Source organism: Trachypithecus francoisi, unplaced genomic scaffold, assembly GCF_009764315.1.
Source record: "Trachypithecus francoisi isolate TF-2019V2 unplaced genomic scaffold, Tfra_2.0 Lachesis_group4, whole genome shotgun sequence".
In the NCBI taxonomy this organism is placed as follows: Eukaryota; Metazoa; Chordata; class Mammalia; order Primates; family Cercopithecidae; genus Trachypithecus; species Trachypithecus francoisi.
Window position 1 is genome coordinate 15,932,698 of NW_022681469.1, and position 27,007 is coordinate 15,959,704.

Sequence of the window (27,007 nt, forward strand, 5' to 3'; positions counted from 1 at the left end):
CCAAGGCAATGGAAATATACCAGATATCTCCTAAGGAAGAGTCCCAGTAACTGCTATATGACATCTCCTTGGCCAGCACTTTCAGGACTAGGTTAGTGGGTTTAGATAGTTCCTTCTTTCATCTATGATAATCTTTAAAGGGGAGAGAATCAGTTACCATACATTGATCTAATGCTTTGACCTTAAACTTAAGAGACTTTAGAAGATTTGGGTCCTTAAAGCCCTCTCACAAGAAATAGAGACCAAACTTGAAACCTAGAAACATAGGTTTTCAGTGCTGGATTTTATTGAGGTGAAAAAAATGAGGTAAAAATTACCCAGCTACTTTAAAACTGATGTAGGGACTGAAAATCAGGTTTTCCAACTCCTGGTACAGCGATCTCTTCATGATAGCTTGCTTCACAGGAAAACTGTCTTCCTCCTGTGGCATATTAAACATGACTGCAAATTATTTGCAAATCCTTCCCTGAAGTGGTGGAGTTTATTTTAATCTCAGCTGGCCTTGGGACTTGCATTGACAAACAGAATATGACGGAAGTGATATTGTATAACTTCCAAGCCTAGGTCTCCAGAGCCTTGCAGCGTTTACTCTTGCTCTCTTAGAATCTAGTTGCCACGGGAACTAGCCCAAGCTAACCTGCTAGAGGGGCCTCGTGGGAAGAGCTCTGAGGCACCTTGGCCAACAGCCACAGCCAACCAAGAACCATGTGAGTGAGACCATCCTGGACTAGGTAGCCCTGAACTGGCCTGCTACGTGAAACCAAACACACAAATGAGCTCAGAGGATACTTCAGCTGTTCCTAATTTGCCAATCCATAGAATGGAGAGCCAATAATTTTTTAAGGCACCGAATAAGGGGTTGTTTATTATGGAGTAATAAGTAACTGGTACGTTTGCTAAGAGGGAGACCACACATCTTGTCGCATTCTTTTGTTTCTCATTGTTCCAAGTGAGACATTTAAACATAAGAATAAATGCTTGTTCCTCTAACCATTAAGTTTTGGGTGGTTTGTAACAAAGCATTATTATGGTAATAGTTGACTAAGACCTTGGTTTTAGCAAGAGCTTATGTAAATTTTCTTGAGGAAACATACGTTGAATTGACACAACTTACTAGAGTCTCTGTGTTCAGAGTACTACCTTCAACACCTGTTAGATTGTGAAGAAAATGTGGTGGCATGTAGAAAATACCAAAAAGAAAAGAAAAAAGGACCAAGATTCTCCTTTTGAGCTGTTTCTACCTGTATATAATTAAAACTCCAGTCTTCTGAGCATTTTCTTCGTTTTTGACATACTCAAGTACCAATACAGCTATTACTTGTTTAATATATTTTAGTTGATTTAATAATTAAACAGAGGCTATGTATTTTAGTCTTCTTAGAGTCATATATCTATAAAAGAAAAAATGTATATAAAAATTAGAATATTGGGCCAGGTACGGTGGCTCACGCCTGTAATCCCAGCACTTTGGGAGGCTGAGGTGGATGTACCAGAAGGTCAAGAGATTGAGTCCATCCTAGCTAACATGGTGAAACCCAGTCTCTACTAAAAATACAAAAATTAGCTGGACGTGGTGGCATGGGCCTGTAGTCCCAGCTACTTGGGAGGCTGAGGCAGGAGAATCGCTTGAACCCAGGAGGCGGAGGTTGCAGTGAGCCAAGATCACAGCACTGCACTCCAGCATGGTGACAGGGCAAGACTCAGTCTATATATATATATAGACTATATATATATATAGTCTATATATATATGTATATACACACACACACACACACACACACACACACACATATTGAAAGAGGTCCATCTACTTATCACTTAAATTATTTCAAAAGCCAATTTGTGGTATACTGAACTTAGAAGTTACTCTTCCCCAAAGGAGCTCCCCAATTCTCAAGTGTTGCTTCCTTTGAAAGAACAATCAGAACACCCCAAAGCCTGCCCTCCATGGTATGTTTCTCCATCATCTTCTGGGCAAAGTCCATAACATTGCTTGTGACATCAAGGCTTACTTCGGTTCACTCAGAACTGGGTTTATTGTTCTTTAGGGGGTAACTTCTTAGTTGCTATCACTGCAATCAAGTGATCTTAGAAGCAAATTGCCATTCATGTGCACACTTGAGAGTGTCACAATAGATATATTAATGTCCTGTCCTTGATTTTGATACCATATCCACTGTGGATGGCAGCTGATTCTGGATAGAACATTGTAGCAAAGGCCGTGATCTTCAGATGATGAAACTGAATGTTGGAGAGTCTGAGAATACCAGCCCCCCAAACTGTCACTTCACAAGGCCAAGCAGTGAAAAATAAAGAAGATAAGAAAAATAAATAAACTCTTTTAAAAAGAAGAGTTTAGATGAAGGAAAATGTTTACTATGAAGACACTTCCAAAAAACAGAAACTTAGTGACTGAGAGGCTCAATGGTTAAGATTTTGGTTCAATTCTCGGTTCTGATAATTATTAATTTTGTAACTTTGAGTAAGTTCACTGTACTTTCATATCGCTCTGACTGCTGATCTATAAAATGGGGAAAATAATAGCTGTTATCTCCCTCACAAAGTTGCTGTGAAGACTGAAGGAAAACATACAAGCAAAACATTTAGCACATTCCTAGCACAAAGGAGGTGCTCCGTAAAAAGTTGTTATTTTTATTATTACCAATATTTTATTTTGATACTATTATGACATCAAACAAAAGCTCCTGGAATTAGAATAAACAGATAGGACAATTAAGGCAAGCAGGAGGCAGCATCCACAAAGATAAATGTGGTCCATGTGCCTCAGCTGTTAACACACCTCTTCTCTGTGTTTAGATGTGAGTGAAGGCTGCTGCACGGCCATGACTGGGTATGGCTGTGCTGGTGACGACTCACCATGGAGTAGGATATGGGTGATAAGAGGAAGTCATGCTCCTGAGACAGCTCCCAGGACGGAGGTTGCTTGGGTTTCAGGAGGCAGCTGAGTAGGAACGGTGGACCTGGCAGCTGTGCTGCCCTATCTCTGTGGCTGGCTCAGCTTCTCTGACATGGAGAGAACCTAAGTCTACGCTGTGGTGGCTGTCCATAGGGGAATGTCACAGAGCACACTCTTTCTTCAACTTTCTCGTATCTAATCTAAGTGGTGTCCGTTATCATTTTCCCAGGGAAACATCAGCTCAGGGGATTTGATTGATAGAAAAGGAGTGAGGAAGAGCATATGTGTGAAGGAAGCTAAAAGCCCATGGGGAGAGTATTGGACTTTCTGTGGAAGGGAAGTTTGAAGACGAGGCACCATCAGGATGTACCCACACAGACCAAACACCTCTGGAATCCTGAGTCAGCATCTTCCCCTCATGCTGATTCCTTCTCCCCGCCTTAACCAAAATTCCATTGTTCGCTGGCATCACTATTCCCCTAGTCATGCAGAAATGCAACTTGGAGCTCCTCTGTGGCTCGATTATAAACCCCTCCTCCATTCAATCCATTACCATGACTTTATTCCATACAGTTTTTCTTTCTACGCACTTCCCTCCCCTCTGCCATCCCGCTGCCTTCATCACTCCTGCAACGCCAGACTAACCACTCTGTTTCTTGTCTTTATCCAATCCGTCCAGATCCCCAATACCACACCAGCGTTTCTTAGATATTATTGTGTCTTGCCACACCTTTCCTCAAAAGTCTTATTTTCCCCAATGCTTTCTTTTCTAATGTATGAGGTTCTGACTTTTCGTTATGACTTTCATGATTCCCCACCAGCTGGCCCCAGGGGGCACAATGGCTTTACTCCACTTCTCCACACCCACCCTCATCCCAGCAAGTGCACCATGGCCCTGGCACAGTGCTGATGGAATCTGAAAATATCACCAGGGAATCATTTGCAAGACTATCCTAATAAATTGCATTTTTTTTTCCTGGGATGGGGAAACAAGGGACAGAGGGTGAAACACTTTCTTCAAAAAATGTGCTTGCCTCACTGAGACCACAGGTAAGCTTAATATGATGTGAGAAAGAGGATTTCTAACTTGGAATGTAATTCATTTCTATGAATATTTAGAAAGCATCTTGGATGGGAAGGAATGAAAACCAGACACTGTACCTGCCGTGACATAGTTTTCAATCAATAAGGAGATGAAGAGACAAGCTACCAGTGTAACAGAAAGCAGAATGAAAGAAAGAGAGACTCAGTAAAGCCTTGTTCTTTTGTTGAAGACATGAGATCCTATGAGGTAGGCATGGGCAAGTATTACCTTCATTTTCCAGATGACAAAACTTGCTTACCTGCCTCAGAGTTTAAGTGGCTTGCTTATTGTCACAGAGCTAATAATTAGCAGATTAGGGTCTCCTAGCTGGGTGATCTTTTGAAGGCATGACTCTGCCAGCAGCCAGCAGAGCTATGAAACACCAAAAGAAACAATTAAGCATGCTTGGGAACAGTGTGAACGGGCATGGAGCTGGGAGGTCTCCTGGGAAAGGTGGCATTTGACCTGGGGATTGATGAATCCCAGAAAAGCCAGTCAGAGAGGTGTGAAAACAAAACTAAAATGGAGACTGGGCCTGAAAAATTCCCAGGCAGACAAAGCCAAAGACCTTAAAAATAGCCATATTCTTGCTAAAACTACAAACATAAGTGAAACTTAACTTGGGTCAATTTCTGATAAATGCTTATGACAGAAATAAAAATTTAACCCCAGCCAATGATAAGCAGTCAACTAACATATGATCATGTGACTAGGGACTTTCCAAAAAGTTACTTAAAAAAGGCAATTATGTAACTGCAAACCAATCAAATAATGTTTTATTTTGCTTCTATAACTTCCCAATAAATGCTTGCCTCTGACACTTTGTCATCGCAACACTAAACTTTTGTCGGTCTGGTGCTCCCCAATTCATGAATTGCTTCTTACTTAAATAACTCTTTAAAATGTTACTGTGCCTCATATTTTTTTATAGAGAAGAAAGGAGAGAAGGAAGAATATTTTAGAAATAAAGGAACTTCATGGGCAGAGTCACAGTGCAAGACAAGAGGAGCAGACCAAGGGCAAGATTGCTCGGGGAGTGAGGACTCCCTCCCTCTTCTCCCCTGAGAAGCTGAGATAAAGGGGGAGGAGAAACCTGGGTGCCCCCCAGTGATAAGCAGGCTCCACCCAGAGGCCAGTCCTGTGTGTCTGAGGACAAGGGGAAAGAGCAAGAGAAGTGTCCCTTCTCCAAGATCAAGGAACTGGGGTGGGGGCAAGAAGGGGGACCATTTCCTGGACCCCAGTCCTTCGAATCAGCACCTAGAGTGGAACCAGGAAGGATTCTGGAGCCATAGAGGATAGACAGATGGTAAGTCCCCTTTTGGAGTCAGAGGCCTTGGATGGGGAGTGAGGATGGCTGTGTGCAAATGTCCTGCCCCCACTGGAGGGGAGGGAACCTGAGGCTTACAGAGTAGAAAGGGGGAGAGAGAGGGAGGTAATGGGAGAGGAAGTGAGAAATGGCACATTCAGGGGACAGGTTCATTCTGAAGCCCATCTGGGAAGACTGTCCTGAGATAAAAATATGTGTGTGGGGGCAGGGCGGGCAGCGAGGGTAACAAAAGGGCCTGAGAAAACTCTCTTCAATGCATGGTTTCCTGCACCAGCTTCTCTCTCCTCCTTCTCCCTCCACTCACTTCAGGAAGGTGGGGACCAAAGTGAGGAAGAGCCGAGGGAACCCAGCCAGGCAGGTGGAATGGGGACTCTCTGGAGCCAAGAAGTAAGTGGCCTTCTCTCCTAGGGCTGGAATACACTGATGTTGTCACTCTGGGCTCTAAAATCCCACAAACATTCATCCCCTAACTGTCTGCTTCATCCTCACCCAAAACAGTTGACATTCCTTGTTTTCTCATCTCCCAGGAGTTAAAGTAGGACTGGGTTTAGGAAGAATTGGGATAATTATTTCTGTATAAAGTGACTTTAGCACTAACAGATGCATTCTCTCTCCCCTTTCTTCCTCTTCTTGCCATCCCTGTCTCTCAACCCCCTCCACCTTGTATCTTTCACCTCTTGGTTCCTTCCACAGAGCACTCCAGAAGAGAGGCTGCCCGAGGAAGGGAGCAGACCATGGGCAGTGGCCAGGCGGTTGCTGACAGCTATCCAGGTTTTGGGCCTGCTCCTTTGTTTTTCTGTGCTTTTGTTCTACATCTTCCAGAACTGTGGCCCTGGTAAGCAAGATCCCAGACACCCTAACCTAGTCAGCCCTCCCCCAGCCCTGGCATCTGGGCCCAGTCCCTGCTCCTGGGGCTTCTGCCCTCCCTGACCCTTGGGGTCCCCATGGTTCTTCTTCCTCCCTGCATCCTAACCATTTCTTTTTCATCAGCTCCCCGCTTAGTTACTCACCTGATGTTCTTTGCCTAGCCCCTTGGGAGAGCCCTGGTCTTTTTGCCTCTTCTTTCCCAGCTCTGAGCTTTTCCCCACAGGCCCCTGTGAGACACCTGTGTGTTTGGATCTCCGGGATCATTACCTGGCCTCTGGGAACACAAGTGTGGCCCCCTGCACCGACTTCTTTGGCTTTGCCTGTGGAAGGGTCAAAGGGACCAATAATTCTTTTCAGGAGCTTGCCACAAAGAACAAAAACCGACTTCGGAGAATACTGGGTGAGGAAAGCAGGGTGGAAGATGCTCTGTGCAAGTGGGTGCCTAGAATGACCATGACTACTCCAAACCCTACGTAGTTGTGGAACAACTGGTTTGTGCCATCCCAGGTGGGATTATATGGATGGATGATTGGAGATGATGTGGGAGTAAAAGAGGTAGGATGGCGGGAGCTGCCTGGATTTGCTCCTCTCTCACTGTTTCCTATTGCCTTACCTTGGGTATCCTTCTTCCATTTCTCTTGGTCCCTCTCTGCATTTTTTTCTTTATCTAATTTCCATTTTCTTTGCTTCTCCATGTATCCATAATTACTCCATTCTCTCCAACTTGTCCCTTTTAGCAAGCTCCATCTTTGTTGCTTCCTCCAAATGTTCAGTTTCTATCCTATGCATGGTGCCTTCCTCCACAAGCATCTCCTCAGCTCCTCCTGCATTCCAATTCTTTTGTCTGTCACTCTTATTCTCTAACCTCCGAAACCTCTAGTCTCTCAATGCCTCCTTTTCAACGTTATCCTCTCCCTCTCACCATGCCAAAGCTCCCCTCTCTCAAAATGATCTCTTGCTTCTTGCTTCTCCTTTGAAACTTTGGACCATGGCAAGCAAGTTGACCTGGAACAAGTGGGATGATAGAGATGGATGACTGGAGATGATGGATGATGGTGGAATGAAAGGGATAGGATGGTGGGGTGAGAAGTGAGAGAGGGCTTCATCACTGTGCATAAGAGAAAAGGTGGGTAAGTACTAAGGATATGTTGGAAGAATAGGAAAGCTGAGTTAATTGGCAGTGGAAGTAAAGTTCCTGCAGATGGGGGCTGGAGAGGAAAACTGCCAGGACTGAGAGGAAAACCAGAAGGATGAACTGTAACTGTGTAGGAGGTTGGAAGTGCGTCCCAGGAAGTTGGTGGATGGTGAGGATTTGGGAATAAGAACATGTAAGATAGGCATGCGTTTCCAGTGCAAGGGAACCTAAATAATGTGTTGACACTATCAATTAGAATCTGGGAAAAATAATGCACCCCTCTGCCCTCCTTTTTTGATGGGGAAAGAGTGGGAGGTGGACTCTCTTTGGGTAGATGGATACTTTCAGGGAAGGCTCAGAGATAAAAAGAAAAAATACGCTCAGGATAAATTCTATTGCCTACAATGGGATGAATAGATTTCAGGGGACTGAGGGTGGAAAGAGTGTTAGATATTAGAGGGTGGATGATTCAGAGAGACTTGCATTTGATTATAGTGTGTTTGTTTGTTTCCTGGGATCAGTGGATGAGAAGTCTGGACTAGGAGAGTCCTCTCCTGTTTCTTCTCTTTGCTAAACCTTTCCTTATGAGTTTTCTTCTCTCCAATTCCTTAAAGTTCTCTAGTTCCCTGAATTTGTCTAATTTCTTCAGTCATTTCTTTCTTTCCTGTCTTTCATTTCTCTCTTTTATCCTTTGCCCATATCCCACTTATTGCTACCTTTCTCTTTTCTTCCCTGTCTTTTCCTTCTTGATTTCTTTCCCACATTTCTTTTATTTTCCATATTGTCTTCTTCTCCTCATTCTCTTTCCCTGCTTTCATCATTTCATCAAGTTGATCCATCCCAAACTAGGCAGTGCTCTCATCCTTCTTATTTTCCTCATCTCTAATCCTCCCCCTCCTTCCATCTTCTGTAGGAGTCTTTCTTTCCTGTAAGCTCCCTGTCTCCCACCCTCCCTCTTTGCCTCTATACCAGTTGCCACTCCTTTAATTCTCCTGCCAACACAAAGAGTCAAACTCTGTAAAATATTTGAAAATATTTATTTTGAGCCAAATATGAGTGACCGTGGCCTGTGATATAGCCCTCAGGAGATCCTGAGAACATGTGCCCAAGGTGGCCGGGGCACAGCTTGGTTTTATACATTTTAGAGAGGCACGAGACATCAATCAAATACATTTAAGAAATACATTGGTTTGGTCCAGAAAGGTGGAACAACTCAAAGGGGCAGGGGTGGCTTACAGGTTATGGGTGAATTTAAACATTTCCGGGTTAACAGTTGGTTGAGTTTGTCTAAAGATCTGGGATAGATAGAAAGGAAATGTTCAGGGTACGATAAAGATTGTGGAGACCAAAGTTCTTTCGAAGTCTTATAGTGGCTGCCCTTAGAGACAATAGGTGATAAGTGTTTCCTGTTCAGATCTCAGTTAATCAAAAGATCTAGCTATGTTAACAGAGATATGTTAATAGCTAATACAGAGTCTTTATAGATGCAAATTTTCCTCCACAAAGAACAGCTTTGTAGGGTCATTTCAAAATATGGCAAAGAAACATGTTTTGGAGTAAAATATTTTTATTTTCTTCTTTGTCTCGTAATGTTATGCCAGAATCAGGTTAGAAAGTAAATCATGTTACATGGCGTTAAATAAAACCCATCTGATGAGAACTTATGATATAGGGCATGACTCCTCAGACCCCTTTGATAGGAATTTGGGCAAGATAAAAATAAAATCAGAGTTTAGTCCTCACTCCCATGCTTCCTTTCTAGAGGCCCAGAATTCCTGGCACCCAGGCTCTGGGGAGGAAAAAGCTTTCCAGTTCTACAACTCCTGCATGGATACACGTGCCATTGAAGCTGCAGGGACTGGTCCCCTCAGACAAGTTATTGAGGAGGTGAGAAAAGCTGGGATACTAACTTTTCAGGACACATAATATATGGCACCAATGCATGCTTAGGGCTGCCATTGTTTTTCCTAGAGGGTGGGTCTTCTTCCTAGGGGCCCCCAAGTTCTGGGAGGGAGATGGAGATGGAAATGGTTACGCCCTGTGAAACTATCAGGACCTTGGGAGAAGGCAGATAAAAAAGGACAGATGTGGCGCCCTAGAGGAATCAAGGCGCCCAGGGCAGAGGTCAGGCGGTAGCAGCTGTGTAAGAGACGACCAAGACAATGAGGGATGGACTCCACAGATCCTATGCTCAGCCCCTTCTCTCTCCTTTAAAGCTTGGAGGCTGGCGCATCTCTGGTAACTGGACTTCCTTAAACTTTAACCGAACGCTGAGACTTCTCATGAGTCAGTATGGCCATTTCCCTTTCTTCAGAGCCTACCTGGGACCTCATCCTGCCTCTCCACACACACCAGTCATCCAGGTGAGGGATGCACTGGCAAAGATACAGTTGGACCTGGCCTGGCTCCATCTCTAGTCAATCATCCCTTAGAGGAAGGTTGCAGGTTGGGAAGAGAGGACACCTGTGTGATATAGGAAACAACCCAACCTTAAGGGAAAATTATTGATATGAAAGTCAGGGACATTAGCTGGGGGTGGGAAATGGAGCAGCAGAGCCAGTGCTGGGAAGACAGAAGTAGGCCTGGTCTTTCTTACTGTTAATCTGGATTAATCTCAGAGCCCTTTAACTAGTCCTCCTATCTCTAGGCTTGCTCTCATTTTATTTACTCTTTATTTTTACTAGAGGGAACTTTTCTAAACCAAGGGCTAACTATACTACTGTCTGTATTTAAATGCTTGTCAGTGACCCAGTGGCTTGCCAGGTCATCAGAATCTAGTCCCTAATCTTTAGTAAAGCTTTGCAAGCACCTTGTGATCTGACCCCTACACACTTCTCCAGCCTTATCTCCTGTACATTCCTTCTTTCCCTTACCCCCAAGCCATGCTGACTCACTGCTACTTCCAGGAATATTTCTCAGTTCTTTGCCTATGCTGCTCCCTGTGCCTGCAACCATCCCCCACACTGAACCTGGAAAACTTACATGTTTTTCAAATGTTGGCTTTATTATCTCTTCCAGGAAGTCTTCACCGACACCCTGGTTATGAGTTAGATGAAGCCTTTTTCTCGCTCTTCTCATTTCCTCATGCTCTCAGCATTTATCACTCTGTGTTGAACATTGTGAATCTCCTTAGAAAAGGACCATGCTTTATTTGCCTTTGTTCCTTAGGACCTAGCACAGGGCCAGGCAGCTAGAGGCTTTTGCCAGGTATTTGTTGAGGGAGTAACTAAATAAAAACACTGGGGCTGTCACTATGGTGGTTAATGTAATGCTATCTGTATATTTGGACCCTACTGTCAAAAGAGCCACAAAATTACTACAGGATAAGTACAAAAGAATTGATTATCATTATGAGGTGTTCTAAAATTTAGTTCTAAACAGTGTGCTCAGGAATTTAACTGATGTAGCCTTTGGGGGCCAGTTAAGATCTGGTTAAGGAGAGGCTCAGAGAGGAGAGAATGAGAGAAGGTGAGCTAAGCCAACCTTGAAACATGGTTAATTCACACAAGTGGAGGTGAAGCTATGGGGTGTTGGAAATCCTGAGCCAGGGGGAGGACCTGGAATGATGTGATTCCTCTGTGGGGTCAGTGAGGAGGCTGGTCTATTAACTGAGGATTTGGGAGGCAGGGTGGGGTGCAGTGGGAGGTAAAAGTGAGACTGAAGACATAAGGTTGAGCCTGATTGTTTCTAAGAAGTCAGGCAGAGGTGAAACATTTGACATAATAGAAAAAAAAAAAAGAGCTACTGAGGCCATCCAACTGTTAGGACAATTGTGCATAGAGCAAATATTTTGATGGCTGTGCATAGTCAGCAGTTTTGAATGTCAGTCTGGGGTTGTCAAGGAAACTAAATGAGCATTTTTGGAGGCCCTGAGATAGAGGTAAAAATGGAAAGGAAGAGCCAGGCACAAGGATTTAGGCAACTTCACCAAAGTGATGATAGTCCATGCTGTTTCTAGAGGATTTGGTGACTGATTGGATATAAATAAAGAAAGTGGGGGATTATACAATGATCCCATTGTTTTGATTTAGTGTGAATGGGAGGAAGGTGGTTATCATCAGTGTGAGCCTAGATAGTCTTTTGGGTTAAAAGCAGGTAGGAAGGATGGACTACAGAAGAAGAACTCCAAAGACTGAGGGCAGAAGGGAGCCAGGGAAAAGTGAGTACAGTTGGAGAGATGGGAGCTAGACCAGTGTGGTGGGCCACAAAGGAAAGAAAAGGAGCTTCAGGAAGGAGGGGTCAGCTCAGAGAACAAGGAATGAGAAGACACCCTTGGATACCTGGAGATACTTTCCAAACAGTTATGGCAGTGGACACAGACTGTATGGAGCTTAGGAGGGAGGTAAGAAAGTGGAAACTGTGGGCATAGATGTTTTTTTGTTCCTTGACCTGTGGACATACAATGTAGCAAAAGGGTCAAGTGAAAGTTTTTTTCAAGACAAAAGGAAAAGTATATGGCTCAAGATAAGAGTGGGATATTGAAATTGGAGAAGAAAAGGGAAAAGGTAGAAGCAAAGATCTTCAGAATAGAATCAAGGATTCATCAGGGCCAGACTAAGGTGAAATACACATGGTGCTTTCCTGGGGTGCTAATTTAAGAAGGTCCCCAAAACTCAGTATCACAATAAACAGTATTTTAATACACATTCCTAAAAAATCAAAATCAATGCAACAATACACGATGAACCAAAATATCAAACTTTTCTTCATTATGAATTTTTTGACAAAAGATTATGCTTTTTTACCCAAAATGGAACAAAATTCTATGTGAATCATTTTGAAAATACTAATGATTTTTCTTTTCAAAATGAATCAAAAATACACTGAGGACTTTTCTTGAACACAACATGATTCTTTTCAAAATTGACTAAAAGTATGTTTTTTTGGGGAAAAAAATCCATGATAAGCAAAGTTTTGAGAATTTATTTATCATACATTTTTGGTAGTAATTTTGATTTTTTAAAATGATAATTAAGTATTCATCTTGATTACTGAGTTTTTTTAAAAAGAGTTTATTTGAGCAAAGATTGATTTGTGAATTGGAAAGCATCCTGAAGCAGTAGAGGTTCAGAGAGCTCCACCCAACAATGTAGGCAGGCAGTATTTACAGAAAGAGGAAGTGACACCCAGAAACAACTTGATTGGTTACAGCTTAGCAATTGTCTTTAATGGGCATGGTCTGATCACTTGACAGCCTATGGTTGCCTGAAGATCAGCTGCTATGGCTGGCTGAGATGGAGCTACCTATTGCAAGAATATACTCCTAAGTTAGGTTGCAGTTTGATTACTGAGTTTTTGGTGCGTCTTAGATTTTGTACCTGGGACAAGTTCCTCACCTCACTCACCCTGGTCTTGTTCCTGAGACAAAGAATAGCTCCTTTTAGGATGCTGATTATTATGCTTCTGCCTTGCTTGGCACACCCACATTGGTTGTAATACTCACCATCTCTTCCCATTCTCACATCCGGACTCTTCTTCTCATGCCCCTCAACCACAGTCTCTTCCTTTCTTTGTACTCTTGTTTCTCTTCTGTCCAATCTTTACGTCCGTCTCCCAAGGCCGTCTCCCATGGTATGTTCCCCAACTCCCCATGCCTGCCCTCTCCATCTGCTATGCTCCCCGCTTCTCTCCAGTCTCTCTTGTGTCCAGATAGACCAGCCAGAGTTTGATGTTCCCCTCAAGCAAGATCAGGAACAGAAGACCTATGCCCAGGTAAGATGGCACATGGACAAAGACCCTTCCCTCTGAGGCCAGGAGAAAGGTAGGCACCTCTGGCACCTGTGACTGACATTTCCTTCCTCCAGATCTTTCGGGAATACCTGACTTACTTAAATCAGCTGGGAACCTTGCTGGGAGGAGACCCAAACAAGGTGCAAGAACACGCTTCCTTGTCCATCTCCATCACTTCACGGCTGTTCCAGTTTCTGAGGCCCCTGGAGCAGCGGCAGGCACAGGGCAAGCTCTTTCAGATGGTCACTATCGACCAGCTCAAGGTGCCTGGAACTGGGGGCCAGAAGACTGTGGGCACGGGAACCTTCCTCCCAAACATTGCCTCATTTCCTTCTTCCTCCTAGTGCCCTTAATTCCTTTTCATTCTGTCTCTGGCTCCATCTCCTCCTCCAATTAGCCTCTTTTCTTCTTTTTCTCACACCCAAGGGGAAGCCCTTTCCCCTTCCTTCTCTTTTCCTTCTCCCCCTCAGCTTTGTGTCCCTCCTCTAAGGAAATTGCCCCTGCCATCGACTGGTTGTCCTGCTTGCAAGCAACATTCACACCGATGTCCCTGAGCCCCTCTCAGTCCCTCGTGGTCCATGACGTGGAATATTTGAAAAACATGTCACAACTGGTGGAGGAGATGCTGCTAAAGCAGAGGTTCGCCCCAGGTGGGATTGGGGAGATCATGGAAATGGAGGAGAGCCTGTGCACCATAGATCTTGGGGGCAGAGGAAACCTTGGGGAAGGCAGGCTGGTAAGGGCCTCCTAGGAAGATAAGAGGAACTTGCTACCTGTGGTGGCAGAGAAGCGTGGGGTGGGTGGCACAGAGAGGATGGGGGGATGTGTCTTGGGAGCACGAGTAAGGGAGGATACACACGACGTGAAGAATGGAGGGTCAGCCAAGACACAGGGTCTGCTGAGAGTAGAACACCAGCCAGTCAAGAGTCTCTGAGCTGTAGAAGATGCTGGAAGACCCAGATACAGAGGACAGTTGAGTGCATGTATGTCTTTTTAGGAGCTGAGGACTGTGGGCTGGAGGAGGAGGCACATGAGATGAGGAGATGAAGATGGTGAAGGCTGGGGGTGCTTAGGGGAAGAAAGTAAGAGGAGGGGCCATTCCTCAGGTGTGGTGTGAGGATTCTGGAGCTCTTATGGGAAACAATGTCTAAGAGCATTTCTGCTAGTATCAGGAAGTCAAGGGGGTGTTGGGGTTGGGGACATGAGAGAGTGGCTCTTTGTTAGGGTCTCTGCCTCCCCTGATCCCTGGGTGGCTACCGCCTGAAAGCAGTGGATTTCTTCCAAGGGCTTGGGCCTAAGGGCCTTCTTCATGGTGGCAGCAGCATCTAGAAATTCTTTTTGACGGAGGTAGCTGCCCATTCACATGGGAGTGAGCCGGCTTACATAAGGGTGCAATGCAGTCCTGGCAGGAGCATTGCTGGTGGAGCAGAGAGGAGTCACAGAGACCAGCTTACTTCTGCTTGTGAGATACATCTGAGGACAACCTGAGATACTTTGACTGTGGAAGTAGAATCTGTTTCATGACATGAGTCCAGACGCCATCTAGCCCAGAACTTTCTTTCCCTGTGACTTTCTTTGAAGGTTGCTTCTTCATCTAGTTTTTTTTTACTAAGGAGCTAGATCCCACCCCAACCTATACCACGAAAAGCTCTTTTTGACTTGGGTGCATGTTAAAACAGTTATTAATACAGAGGAGAAGGGTCTGCCTTCTGGAGGATCAAGGTGACTTATACAAGGGGAGGCTCTTCTTGAGGCATCCCCAGATTCCTGGGGTATATGTGTGGGTCTCTTTTGTCTCCATAGGGACTTTCTGCAGAGCCACATGATCTTAGGGCTGGTGGGGACCCTTTCTCCAGCCCTAGACAGTCAATTCCAGAAGGCACGCAGAAAGCTCAGCCAGAAACTGCGGGAACTGACAGATCAACCACCCATGGTGAGGAGAGGAGCGGGTGTATTTGCCCAGATACTCGAAAGGAGTATCTACTCTTTTGAGGGGTAAATGTTGGCATCTGTCTCTCAGGGAGGGGGCCATGATGGTAGATGCCCCTCCCTGTCTTGGCTTTCCACAGAAGCAGGCAAGTTGGCCAGACAAAATTTAACTTGAAAACCAAGATACCATGTGCCAGACCTTCAGGCACACATCTCCCAGCCTGATTACCTCTCTGGCTTCTTGCTGGGTGTTTGAGCTCAAATATAAAACTCTGAAATTATCAAGGACTGCCCTTTCTTTGTCATTATGCTTATACTATTTGCTCAGGATAACTTGGACTTAGAGCTTACGATTTATTAGGATGAGAGAGAGAGATGTTAAGCAGTGGCCTTCCTTAATGTCTAGTTGATTATATGTTCAAACATGCTTCACAGAGAGTTTATCTCTGATATCCAGTGGGATCCATTGGGCCACATGTAGGCTTTGTGGCACAGATGTGGATATAGCTGAGGAGGGGCCTGGGTAGAAAATGCACTTCACTCACCAGAGTCTACTTATTACATAAGATGCAGAGATGCTCCTTTGCTGAGAATCTTGAAATCCCAAGTTGGATATATCCAAAAGCTAGCAGAAGAGTCTAGTACATTGGATATGTCCCAACCTCAGTGAAGGCCTCAGTTTAGTCTTAAAAATCACTGGATTTTTTTTTCTTGGTAATTTGTGGGCCATTTCCCTGCCTTGGAGAAACTCTCTGCTTTGGCAACCTAAAATTGCTGTGGAATTCAGAGAAGGAAAAGACATTCACTGGGACTGGAATGTAGTTATTGCTTATCAAGAGCTAATGATGCACTAGACACTCTTTGAAAGCCTTTAGATCTATTAGCTGATTTAATCTTTACAATTCCGTGAGGTACCATGGATGCCATTTTGTTCTTGTTTTAAAGATGAGGAAACAGAGGCAGGAAAGTTAAGGAAGTTGCTCAGTTATGACAGTAAGTCAGTGGAGTGAGGATTTGAACCCTGGCAGCCTGGCTCCAGGGTCTGTGTTGTTTGCTCATTGTGCTAAAAAAGCAGTCTTCCTGAGGAGTATCACTTGGGTTGGAGAGTCGCCAAGAAGCTTCTGCCCAGCTTTTCTCTTGATTCAGATGAAGCAGACCAGAGCCCCAAGTTATCTTAATTGGGGTTGCTACAAAATCCCAAAAACAGCTACCTATAAACGCCAGCACCATAGCCTCATGGCACTTCTTGGAGGTTGTAAGAGTGCTAATGTTGAGGCTCAGGCTTAAAGAATGCAGAAGGCTTAGATGTCCTGAAGCCATTATCTTTTCCAGTAGGACACATAATTGTCCTTGGGCTTAAAAGCTGAATTAGGCCGGGCGCGGTGGCTCAAGCCTGTAATCCCAGCACTTTGGGAGGCCGAGACGGGTGGATCACGAGGTCAGGAGATCGAGACCATCCTGGCTAACACGGTGAAACCCCGTCTCTACTAAAAAATACAAAAAACTAGCCGGGCGAGGTGGCGGGCGCCTGTAGTCCCAGCTATTCCGGAGGCTGAGGCAGGAGAATGGCGTAAACCCGGGAGGCGGAGCTTGCAGTGAGCTGAGATCCGGCCACTGCACTCCAGCCCGGGCTAGAGTGAGACTCCGTCTCAAAAAAAAAAAAAAAAAAAGCTGAATTAATCTCTGCCAACAAATAGTTGTGTGACCTTGGGGAAGCCACTTCCCCTTTCTGAGACAATAGTATAAAAGATGACACTTAATGATAATAGCTGATATACATGGCGTAGTCATTGTCTGTTAGCACTTAGGACAGGTTATTTCGTTTATATCTTCCAGAAACACTTGGAGGTTTTTAATCCCTGTTTCTCAGATGCAAAAATAGGCTTAGAAAGGTCAAGAAACTTTCCCAAGACCACACAGCTCACAAGTAAATGAACAGACTCCAAAACAGATGTTTTGGTTCATAAAGTCATGTTTTTAACCACACCCTGTATAAGATTGAGAAATAAGTAGGTGCTACAAACAAAGGTTAGAAAACTTTTTTATAAAGGGCAAGACAGTAAATATTGACTTTGTGATCCATAAATGGTTGGTGTTACAACTGCTCAACTCCGTCCCTGCAGTGCAAAAACAGCTGTACACTAAGTAAATGGATAGGTATGGCTGTGTTCGCAGGGGATCCTGATTTAGACAGCAGATATGGGGATCCTGATTTAGACAGCAGATATTCTTGGAGTTCCCGAGAGGGAGAGATCAGGGAGCATTTGAAGGATCAATGGGATCTCTGTGCAGGAGGTGGAACTGACAAAAAGTTTAGAGAGAGGAAGAAGTTTTCTGGTGAAGAAAGGGGTATCGTCTCATTGGGATAGGGCAGGAGGCAGTCTGGCTAAAACTTGGTGCAGAGTGAAGGATCCTCCTGGTGGCTCTGGCTGAGAGGAGAAGACTAGGCTTGCATGGCAGGCTGTGTCCACTGATGCCCCTGGAGCGTGCTCCGGGTGTTTGAGAATCAGCAAGGAAGCCAGGGCACCTGGATCAGAGTGACTAGGACAATAGTGGGGAGGGAATCAGAGCAGGAAGGAGAGAACCATACGAGGTCTGGTAGGTCACTGAAGGACTTTTGCTTCTCTCTGTATGAAATAGAGACATGCAGAGGGATTTATCTCATTTGTATTTTAAAAGAACATATTTTCAGGTTAGCAATGGGATGTCCTGATGATGAGTGATGTGAGAGGAAGAATGGAATCAAAGACATGACCTAGAGTTTGGCCTTGGTATGATCAAAATGTTTGGTTCGATTCAGTGGCCATTAATTACCGACTTCTGATCATATTCTTTTGAATGAATTATAGTCTATAGTGCCCTTATACAGAAGATTTCTAAATCTCATTATTGGACCATCTTTGGATGATTAGTTTTGAATAGAGTTATAGTCAATGAAAATGCCTGTTAAGTCAGGTTTTCTTTTATGAAACTTGGGAAGGTGGCTTTTGAGAAGTAAAAGCAGAGCTTCACATTTGTAATGATTAAATGTGAATGATTTATATTCAGCCCAACATCTCAATTCATTCAGGTCTTCCAGCTTTGGATCATTTGCAATTTTATTCAGTGCATCTTCATCCAGATTACTGTTAAGATCCTGAAGGGAGAAGGGCATCGGGTCAGGTTGTTGAAGACCTAGCTATAGATTTACGCATTCGTTTTTGTAACAAACATTTGTTGAGAACCTAGTGTACTTCAGGTACTTCTCCAGGCACTTGGAATGCAGCAACGAACAAAACGGACAAATAAATAACCCTGCCTTCATCGCATATCCTGGTGAAGGAAGAAAGGCAATAAACAAACTAATAAAATAATAAAATATGTTAGGTTGTGTTATGAAGGAAAGCAAAACAAGAAATGAGGAAAGGAAATGCTAAGTGAGTGGTAGTTAGGATTCTTAGTAGGAATGTCAGGAGAGGTCAGGTTAACTTGAAATCGTTCACCATTGATGTTTACTTATAATTTGGCCAGATGAGACTCCACTCAAATTGCACTATCATTCAACATCAGTTTCTCTATCTAATTCACTAGGACTCAATCTGTGTTTTCCAAGAATGGCTAAATCAAGATCATGCCAACAGAGTGGGGTAGTGCCTTAGAGTACTTGAAAGGTATTATTTCACCTGATTCCCAAACTTGTGAGGAAGGTAGACTAGATATTGTTTTCATTTTGACAACTGGTATCACTGAATCACAGGGGTTTAAGTTAATAACTCAAACTTAGTAAGTGCTAATACTCTATTCAGTGGTAGGATGGTCGTGGTGCTTGACGATGTATTTCATCTATAGATGGGTTTTGTTAGCCTGTAGAATCTTTTGCAAACTTTGAATTAATCACCAGCATTCAAAAATTAAGATATGGCATGCTAGCATTCAGGTTTCCACCCTGTGTGTGTGTGTGTGTGCGCGCGCGCGCCAGGTTTCCAGCCTGTGTGTGTGTGTGTGTGTGTGCGCGCGCGCCAGGTTTCCAGCCTGTGTGTGTGTGTGTGCACGTGCCAGGTTTCCAGCCTGTGTGTGTGTGTGTGTGCGCGCGCGCGCCAGGTTTCCAGCCTGTGTGTGTGTGTGTGCGCGCGCGCCAGGTTTCCAGCGTGTGTGTGCGTGTGTGTGTGTGTGCGCGCGCTCTCTGTAGCCCCACCAGGCCCTGTGGCTCTGATGTTGCACTGCTGTTCTCTGTTATGCCTCTGCATGGCCCCTATTGGAGTTTGCGGCTTCTGGTCTTTCATATGCCTCAGTTACACAAGACTTTTAGCCAGAGGAATTTTTATTATTTTGGCATTATTTTTCTTCAGTGATCCTATCATAGCCCTTAGTAGTTACACATTATTTTCCAAGTGTTCAAAAACTATCTAAAGATTTGTTCTACAATTTTGCTTAGAAATGAACATTAAAGATTCCTGGTTGGCCTGTAATCCCTAAAATTTCCTTTCATCCTATAGAAGACTGGTCAAATGTTTGCTTCCCTCCGGACTTGTAGAATTTGTCCTGATTTCTATCATTTCTCAAATAGTATTTGTGGTTCTGAGGTTATATGTGCAACTTTTTTTTTTTTTGGTGCCCTAAAATTAGTCCACTGAGTTTCATTACCTTAGGTGTGAAATATTTCTTCTATGGTTTATATTTTGGAGACTTTTTTTCTATAATTCTATTTCTCTCCTTCTCTCTCTCTCTGTAACTCTCCCTTTGCAGTCAATGTGGTATACACTACCATTCCACATCTTGAGAGACAGCTGTAGCAGTGGTCTGCAGTGGCGATTGTATTCTCCAGCAGTCAGGTCCCATGGCAAAGCGTGTTGGAGAAATGATCAGGCTCCAGCAAAGGGCATCAGGAAACAAATCAGGAACAGGAGGGGTGAGAAGGGTAGGCAGATCCACACTTCCAAGCTCAAGTGAGCTCTCTGCTGATGCTGGTTGCTGCTGCAGGTGTAGCAACTGTCTGATAAGAGGTATTCCTGGAGCCAAGCTTGTCCAGCAGAATATGGCTGGCAGATTCTCAACTTGGCCCTATAATTGCTTTCAGACCCGGATTTCCTTTTAGTTCCTGTTGTTTCAGAGCTCCAACTCATGCAGCATGAGAAGAATCTGAGCCTCTTCTCTTTATCAGAGACAAGGTTGGCCAGGTGCGGCGGCTCATCCCTGTAATCCCAGCACTTTGGGAGGCCAAGGCAGGTGGATCACTTGAGCCCAGGAGTTTGAGACCAGCCTAGCCAACATGGCAAAACTCCATCTCTGGTGGTAGTCAACTGTAATCCCAGCTACTTGGGAGACTGAAGCAGAAGACTCACTTGAACCCAGGAGGTGAAGATTGCAGTGAGCCGAGATCGCACCACTGTTCTCCAGCCTGGGTCACAGAGTGAGACTCTGTTACAAAATAAAAATAAAAATAGACAAGGTTAGCAGACCTCAAGGTGCAACAGAATACAGATGTGAGCAGCCAGGTCTGCAGCAACCTCCAAAATGATAACCTCTTTAACTGGTGGGTTCAGGAGTTTCTTCTTCAGTGACTACCAGACTGGCCTCTTTGGTCTGTTTCCTCTAGTGGGATGCACATAAACCCCCTCCATTCCCAGGACCAGCCTAGCTCCTGCAGAGAGAGTATTAGTGGCACCCTTCCTACCTTCCCTGTGGACAGGTCTTTGGGAAGTAAAAGAATCACAGGAATAAAGTTTTGAGGCTTCATCTTGCCTAACCCAAATTAGCATATTAGCTGGTATTTATCAGTTCCAGCTCAGCTTTCCCTCAGGCGAGCTACCTCCTCCTGCCCCTGGTTTCCCTGAGTGTGTGTCTCCATTTACCCTGTGTCATATCTGGGTTTACACTTTGGTCAAGTTTTCAAAGCCATTCAAGCCCACCGCCAAGACCTTCTCAGCGTCTGTCTCTTATGTTTCTCATTCTCGAGGTCCTCAGCTGGCACTGCCTTCTTGGGTGTTTGTCCATGGCCTCCTGCCTCTGCAGTGAAAGCCCTCCACCTTCCTGTTCTATTCTCTCCTCTCTGACTTGGCTGGAAGTCTTCCAGCTCTATGAATTTATACAATGAGTCTTGTCTTGTGTCCTCTTTTCCTAGCAAACAATATGGCATCTAAAACCCAGTTCTACTCTGATAATTTTCTTCTTTATAAGATGCTACAGTATAATACACCATGCCCACCTGGAGAGAGGATAAGGGTGATGGTGGTAGAACAGAATTTCCATCTGCAATCTCCGTTTTGAGCAAAGAAGCATGGAGGATGGGAATCATTGCTGGGACCCCGGAGTAGAGTGGTTGGGAGGGGTGGGGGGAACAGGGGGAGCATCAGATTGCCGAGGTATGAGGTTTGGGTTCTCATCTTCTTCCCAGGAGCCTCTTGGTCCCCTAGAATGATGCCTCCTAGAGGCCTTGCTGTCAAATTCAATAGGTAATAACGTGAAGGATTTGCTCAGCCAGGCTCATGAGACCAGCTCTGAAGAAGATGTGCTTATTTTGTACTGAGTGGTGATGTGCGTCACCCTAAGGGGTAGTAAACTGAGATGAATCCCAGAAAGTCCAGTCAAAAGAGCACCCTCTGGGAATGAATATCTAATGAAGACTGGGGAGACAGATGAGGAAAGAGCCCTGAACAGGAGCCACTCATTCCAGCTTTGTCTCCATAGCCCGCCCGCCCGCGATGGATGAAGTGCGTGGAGGAGACAGGCACGTTCTTCGAGCCCACGCTGGCGGCTTTGTTTGTTCGTGAGGCCTTTGACCCGAGCACCCGAAGTGCTGTATGTGAGAGCTCTTCCCAGCCCACATCCCTCCACCCCTTCCCACCCAACCCAGCCTTCCCTCATTCTATTAACTTTGACTTTCTCAGTGGTATATGTGATTGGGGAATCGGGCAGTCAGAGAGAGAAGGGCCACTGAGAGATGGAACCCAAAGGCCTGCTCCATCCCTGGGGTGGAAACAGTTCAGCTTTAGGCTACTGAGTCTCCATGACATGCTCTCACTTGGACAAATCACCCAACTTTCCTGGTCTTGTGTTTCTTCAACCATCAAATGAGAAAATCGAGCCAGGTGCAGTGGCTCATGCCTGTAATCCGAGCACTTTGGGAGGCTGAAGTGGGTGGATTACCTGAGGTCAGGAGTTCGAGACCAGCATGACCAACATGGAGAACCCCATCTCTACTAAAAATACAAAATTAGCTGGGTGTGGTGGTGCATGCCTGTAATCCCAGCTACTCGGGAGGCTGAGGCAGGAGAATTGCTTGAACCCAGGAGGCAGACGTTGCGGTGAGCCAAGATCACGCCATTGCACTCCAGCCTGGGTGACAAGAGTGAAACTCCATCTCAAAAACAAAAACAAAGACAAAACAACAACAACAACTAAAAAAAAGGAAAATTGAACACTATCATCTCTAAGGCTCCTCCCTGTTATATCTAAGATTTTTTTAACAACACATGACATGACGTCAGAATGGATGACATAATCTTGAAGAGGGCAAATAAGTCAAATAAATCACCACTGAGTACTTTCTGAGTACCTATCACATGCCTGGGACTCCTTCAAGCACTTTGCATGAACTATGTCATTTAGTTCCTGTTATTATCCTGATTTTATGCAAGAGGGAACTGAAGCAAAGAGAGGTTAAGTGACTTGCCCAAGGTCACACAGTTACCGAAAAGCAGAGACAGGGTTTGAACTCAGGCATTCTGATGCCAGAGCCCAGCCTCTTGATATTACCTTTCATTTCCCTCCAAGAAAGGATTTACTTGAGGTGGCTGGTGGCTGGGGAAGCAATGAGTACACACTCAGGTTGTGAAGCTGGGGAGACTTGTGGGGGACTGAGCTGAAGAGCTCAGGAGGATGAGGAGAGGGAGTGGACACTAAAAAAGATGGTGTGAAGACAAGGGCCCTGAGCCAGAGGAGAAAACGACAGCCCTCTCCTCCCTCTGCTTGCTGGGAGGTGTTCCTGCCCCCAGGAGTAAGGACACTGTCTTTCTCCCTCATTAGGCTACTATATCCCATGGAAAGGAACTATATCTCCCTGATGGCCCTCACGGATGGCCAGGCCCCACCTTCCCTTTGTGGGCTTGGCACTGCTTCCTTTCTCCACAGATCCTTTAGTTGCTTTAGTTGAGCTGCTGCTCAAGCAACAGCTCCAGCCCAGGCAGCTCCTTGGGACCAAGGTCTTTTCCAAGGGTCTTTTCCAGGCTGAGGCCTCTTCTGATCCTGTCCCCCTGTCCCCGGACCTCACTCCCACAGGCCATGGAATTATACACTGCGATCCGGGATGCCCTCATCACTCACCTCAGAAACCTTCCCTGGATGAATGAGGAGACCCAGAACATGGCCCAGGAGAAGGTCAGGTCAGGTGTCCTGGCTGGTATGGGAGCCTGTGTGGGGAATGGAGTATTGGACCAAGCGAGATGGGGACTGGAAGCAAGTGCCAAAGGCCCCCCCAGGCACAAGCTAAGTAGGGCAGCCACTGGGCTGCATACACACACTGGCAACAATGTGAGAGGCTTGGGAGGCAACAATGGGACAGAGCAACGAGTGGGAGAAATTCCCTCTGGTAGACTCGAAGAGTGTTCCTACCCCTTTCTGTGTCTCTCTCCAGGTTGCTCAACTGCAGGTGGAGATGGGGGCTTCAGTATGGGCTCTGAAGCCAGAGCTGGCCCGACAAGAATACAGAGATGTGGGTCCCTGTGTTTTCTAGCTCCTTCTCAGTCCTTGACTTCTCACTTCTCTGACCATCCTGAGTCTTTGTTGGACACTTAGTTTTCCCTGGGTGACTCAGCCCTGTCCTTGCCATGGTGCTGGCTGGGGTCGATGGGGGAATATCCACACTAGGTCTTGTTGGCAGAAGAATAGAATCTTTTCAGGTCCCAATGCATGTCCCCACACACATGCATGCATCCTGTGACTTGTCTGGGCGTGTTCATCTGTGTGCTGATCTGTGTAAAGCCTCTGTGTGCTGTGTGGTGATGCCACTGGGTTGCTGTCTCCTAATCCCTGGATGCCTGTGTGTCAGGGCTTGCCTGTTTTGGGTCAAATGGTCCCATTGGTGTATGTCAGCATGCATCTGTAGAAGTCTCTGTGTGCCCAAGTCACCTCCTGCCTCTTCCCCAGATACAACTTGGACCAAACTTCCTGCAATCTGTCCTGAGCTGTGTCCGGTCCCTCCAAGCTAGAATTGTCCAGAGCTTCTTGCAGCCTTGCCCCCAACACAGGTATGAGTGCAGGGGAGACACAGGCACTCCATCGGGGAGAGATCCATCCACAATTCGTAGGAAAGGAAACCAGGGCTCAGGGCAGGCAGCATGAATAGTAACGGTAGTTGGGAGGGACTGCGTATGTCTCAGGGTGGCAGGGCAATATGTGGTGGGGGCTGGAGTTCACTTGTGCTCTTCCCACAGGTGGAAGGTGTCCCCTTGGGAGGTCAATGCTTACTATTCAATATCTGACCATGTGGTAGTCTTTCCAGCTGGACTCCTCCAACCCCCGTTCTTCCACCCTGGCTACCCCAGGTATGGGTCACTCTGTGAGGGTAGGTAGGGAGTTTCCCAAGAGGGGCCGACAGGTGTTATAATGAATGGGACTTACAGTTGGAGAATTGGAGTCAAAAATGCCAAGAGATTCTGGGGGTCAAACAAGCCCTTGTCTCCCTAGAGCTGTGAACTTTGGCGCTGCTGGCAGCATCATGGCCCACGAGCTGTTGCACATCTTCTACCAGCTCTGTGGGTAACAGGGGCTACTGGGAGGTGGGATTATAGGGAACCTAAGGGAAGGCCACAGGGGGGCCTGGAGGGGAAAGGGAGGTTATTTAAGGTTTGAGGTGGGGCAGTCCTGGGAACTTTGCCACGCTCCTGGGAGCTGGGTCATTTTGTGGTATCACCCACATCTTCACCTCGGCAGCACCAACCCTGTGTTCTCTTGCCCTGTTTTCAACAGTGCTGCCTGGGGGGTGCCCAGCCTGTGACACCCATGCCCTCCAGGAAGCTCTTGTGTGCCTGAAACGCCATTATGCTGCCTTTCCATTACCCAGCGGAACCTCCTTCAATGACTCCCTCACATTCTTGGAGAACGCTGCAGACGTGGGGGGGCTAGCCATTGCGCTACAGGTATGCAAGTGTCAAGGGCCACAATTTATGTGTACTGGCAGACTAGAAAACATGTGCTCAAGTTTTCCTGCCTCCATTCCTGATGTAAGTACAGTTGCATGGCTCTCTGCCCTTCACATCCCCCCTGAACAGACGGCAACCTGGGGATCCCCCTCCTACCCCAGAGATCCTCTGTCTTTAGGACATCTATAGGTCTTCTGGGAATTACTCTTTCTTCTGGCTCAGATCAACTTGTCAGTGCAGAGCCAGTGAGCAAGGGCCATGGGTTTTGGGTACTGTGTGGAGGGACTTTCAAATGGCCACAGGTCTAGAGCCTGAAGGCCCTTCTTCTCCCACCCCTACCCAGGCATACAGCAAGAGGCTGTTACGGCACCATGGGGAGACCATCCTGCCTAGCCTGGACCTCAGCCCCCAGCAGATCTTCTTTCGAAGCTATGCCCAGGTAGGTACTGCCATCTCCTGCCACAGCTTGCTTTATGTCAGTTTGAACGCCTTATTACTGAAGCTCATGGAACTCCTCTCCTTGGACACTCCGCCAAATACCCCAAACCCTCTGCTGCAGATGCCTCACTATCATCTTTTCTCATCCCTCCCTACCCCTTGGAATCACCCCTCAGATGACTACAGTTTCTTCTACCTAATTCAGCACCTCCACAACTCTAAAGGTGGAAAAAACTCTATTCCCAGGTTTCTCCAGGAGAGGAGACCAACTTTTTTCTCCTCTCATACCCCCAAAATACAGATGCCTTAAAAATAAGCCTGTGGCTGGGTGCAGTGGCTCATGCCTGTAATCCTGGCACTTTGGGAGGCCGTGGCGGGTGGATCACTTGAGATCAGCATTTCAAGACCAGTCTGGCCAACATGGTGAAACCCCGTCTCTACAAAAAATACAAAACTTAGCTGGGCGTGGTGGCGGGCGCCTGTAATCCCAGCTACTCGGGAGACTGAAGCACGAGAATCACTTGAACCTGGGAGGCAGAGGTTGCAGTGAGCCAAGATCCTGCCACTGCACTCCAGGCTAAGCGATAGAGCAAGACTCAGTCTCAAAAAAAAAAAAAAAAAAAAAGCCTGCGACAGGCTGACTGTATGCCACATTCCTCTTCAGATGCCTGACCTTAGGTGTGGCGGCCACTTGACATCACCTCCTTAAACACCCTGTGTTCCCTCAACAGACTCAGGTGCCAGGTCTTCAACACACTTAGATTAGACTTCACCCCAGAGCTCCTGTGCTAGACCTCGCCTCTCGGTCACTGATAAATGGTATCATTATACAGCCCAGGCCCTCCTCCTGGACTACTATCACCAGATTAAATGAACTATACATTTCAAATGCTCCATGTGGCCCTTGGAGCACTTGATCCCCTGTTCCCCTCTTTGTCTGCTGTCCCTGATCACCCCTTGTCACTAGGTTAGCCTTGTCTTGCGAACCCTCCTCCTTCAATGACCTCTCTTCCTGCTCAGGTGATGTGTAGGGAGCCCAGCCCCCAGGAATCTTATGACACTCACAGCCCTCCACACCTCCGAGTCCACGGGGCCCTCAGCAGCACCCCAGCCTTTGCCAGATATTTCCGCTGTGCACGTGGTACCCTCTTGAACCCCTCCAGCCGCTGCCAGCTCTGGTAACTTGGTTACCGAAGATGCCACAGCACAGAAATATCGACCAACACCTCCCTGGTCACATCCACGGAATCAGAGCAAGATTTCCTTTCCACTTCTGTTCCAAAATAAAAGCTGGCACTTGGCTTCTGCTTCTCTCTTAATGACTTGTTCCTGCTATGTTCTATGCCTAGAAGTCATTAACTATATGGGAGAAAAATACCCTGAAGTCAGAAAAGATAAGAGGGAGAAATGCCAAAAATATTTTGTGGACACAAGAAAAGGAAAAAATCAACAATTGGTGAAC

At 45.9% G+C, this 27,007-nt stretch overlaps 1 protein-coding gene across 4 annotated transcripts; it reads left to right on the top strand.

Moving 5' to 3' along the window:
• The first annotated feature begins 4,822 nt into the window (after positions 1–4,822).
• Positions 4,823–26,864, top strand: KEL (Kell metallo-endopeptidase (Kell blood group)). 4 transcript variants are annotated; one of them, XM_033193144.1, is made up of 19 exons: positions 4,823–5,307; positions 5,638–5,715; positions 6,022–6,163; positions 6,419–6,595; positions 9,093–9,217; positions 9,547–9,693; positions 12,980–13,042; positions 13,135–13,323; positions 13,551–13,699; positions 14,864–14,993; positions 21,656–21,766; positions 23,246–23,344; positions 23,601–23,678; positions 24,113–24,213; positions 24,400–24,510; positions 24,653–24,720; positions 24,935–25,188; positions 25,451–25,546; positions 26,566–26,864. In XM_033193144.1, the coding sequence occupies exons 1-19, from the start codon at positions 5,305–5,307 to the stop codon at positions 26,725–26,727; spliced, it is 2,283 nt and encodes a 760-aa protein (XP_033049035.1). In that variant the 5' UTR covers positions 4,823–5,304; the 3' UTR covers positions 26,728–26,864. The 4 variants fall into 4 exon arrangements, with proteins under 4 accessions (XP_033049035.1, XP_033049037.1, XP_033049039.1 ...); XM_033193146.1 differs by having other exon boundaries at positions 24,935–25,104; XM_033193145.1 differs by having other exon boundaries at positions 5,114–5,307; positions 5,603–5,715.
• Positions 26,865–27,007: the final 143 nt, after the last annotated feature.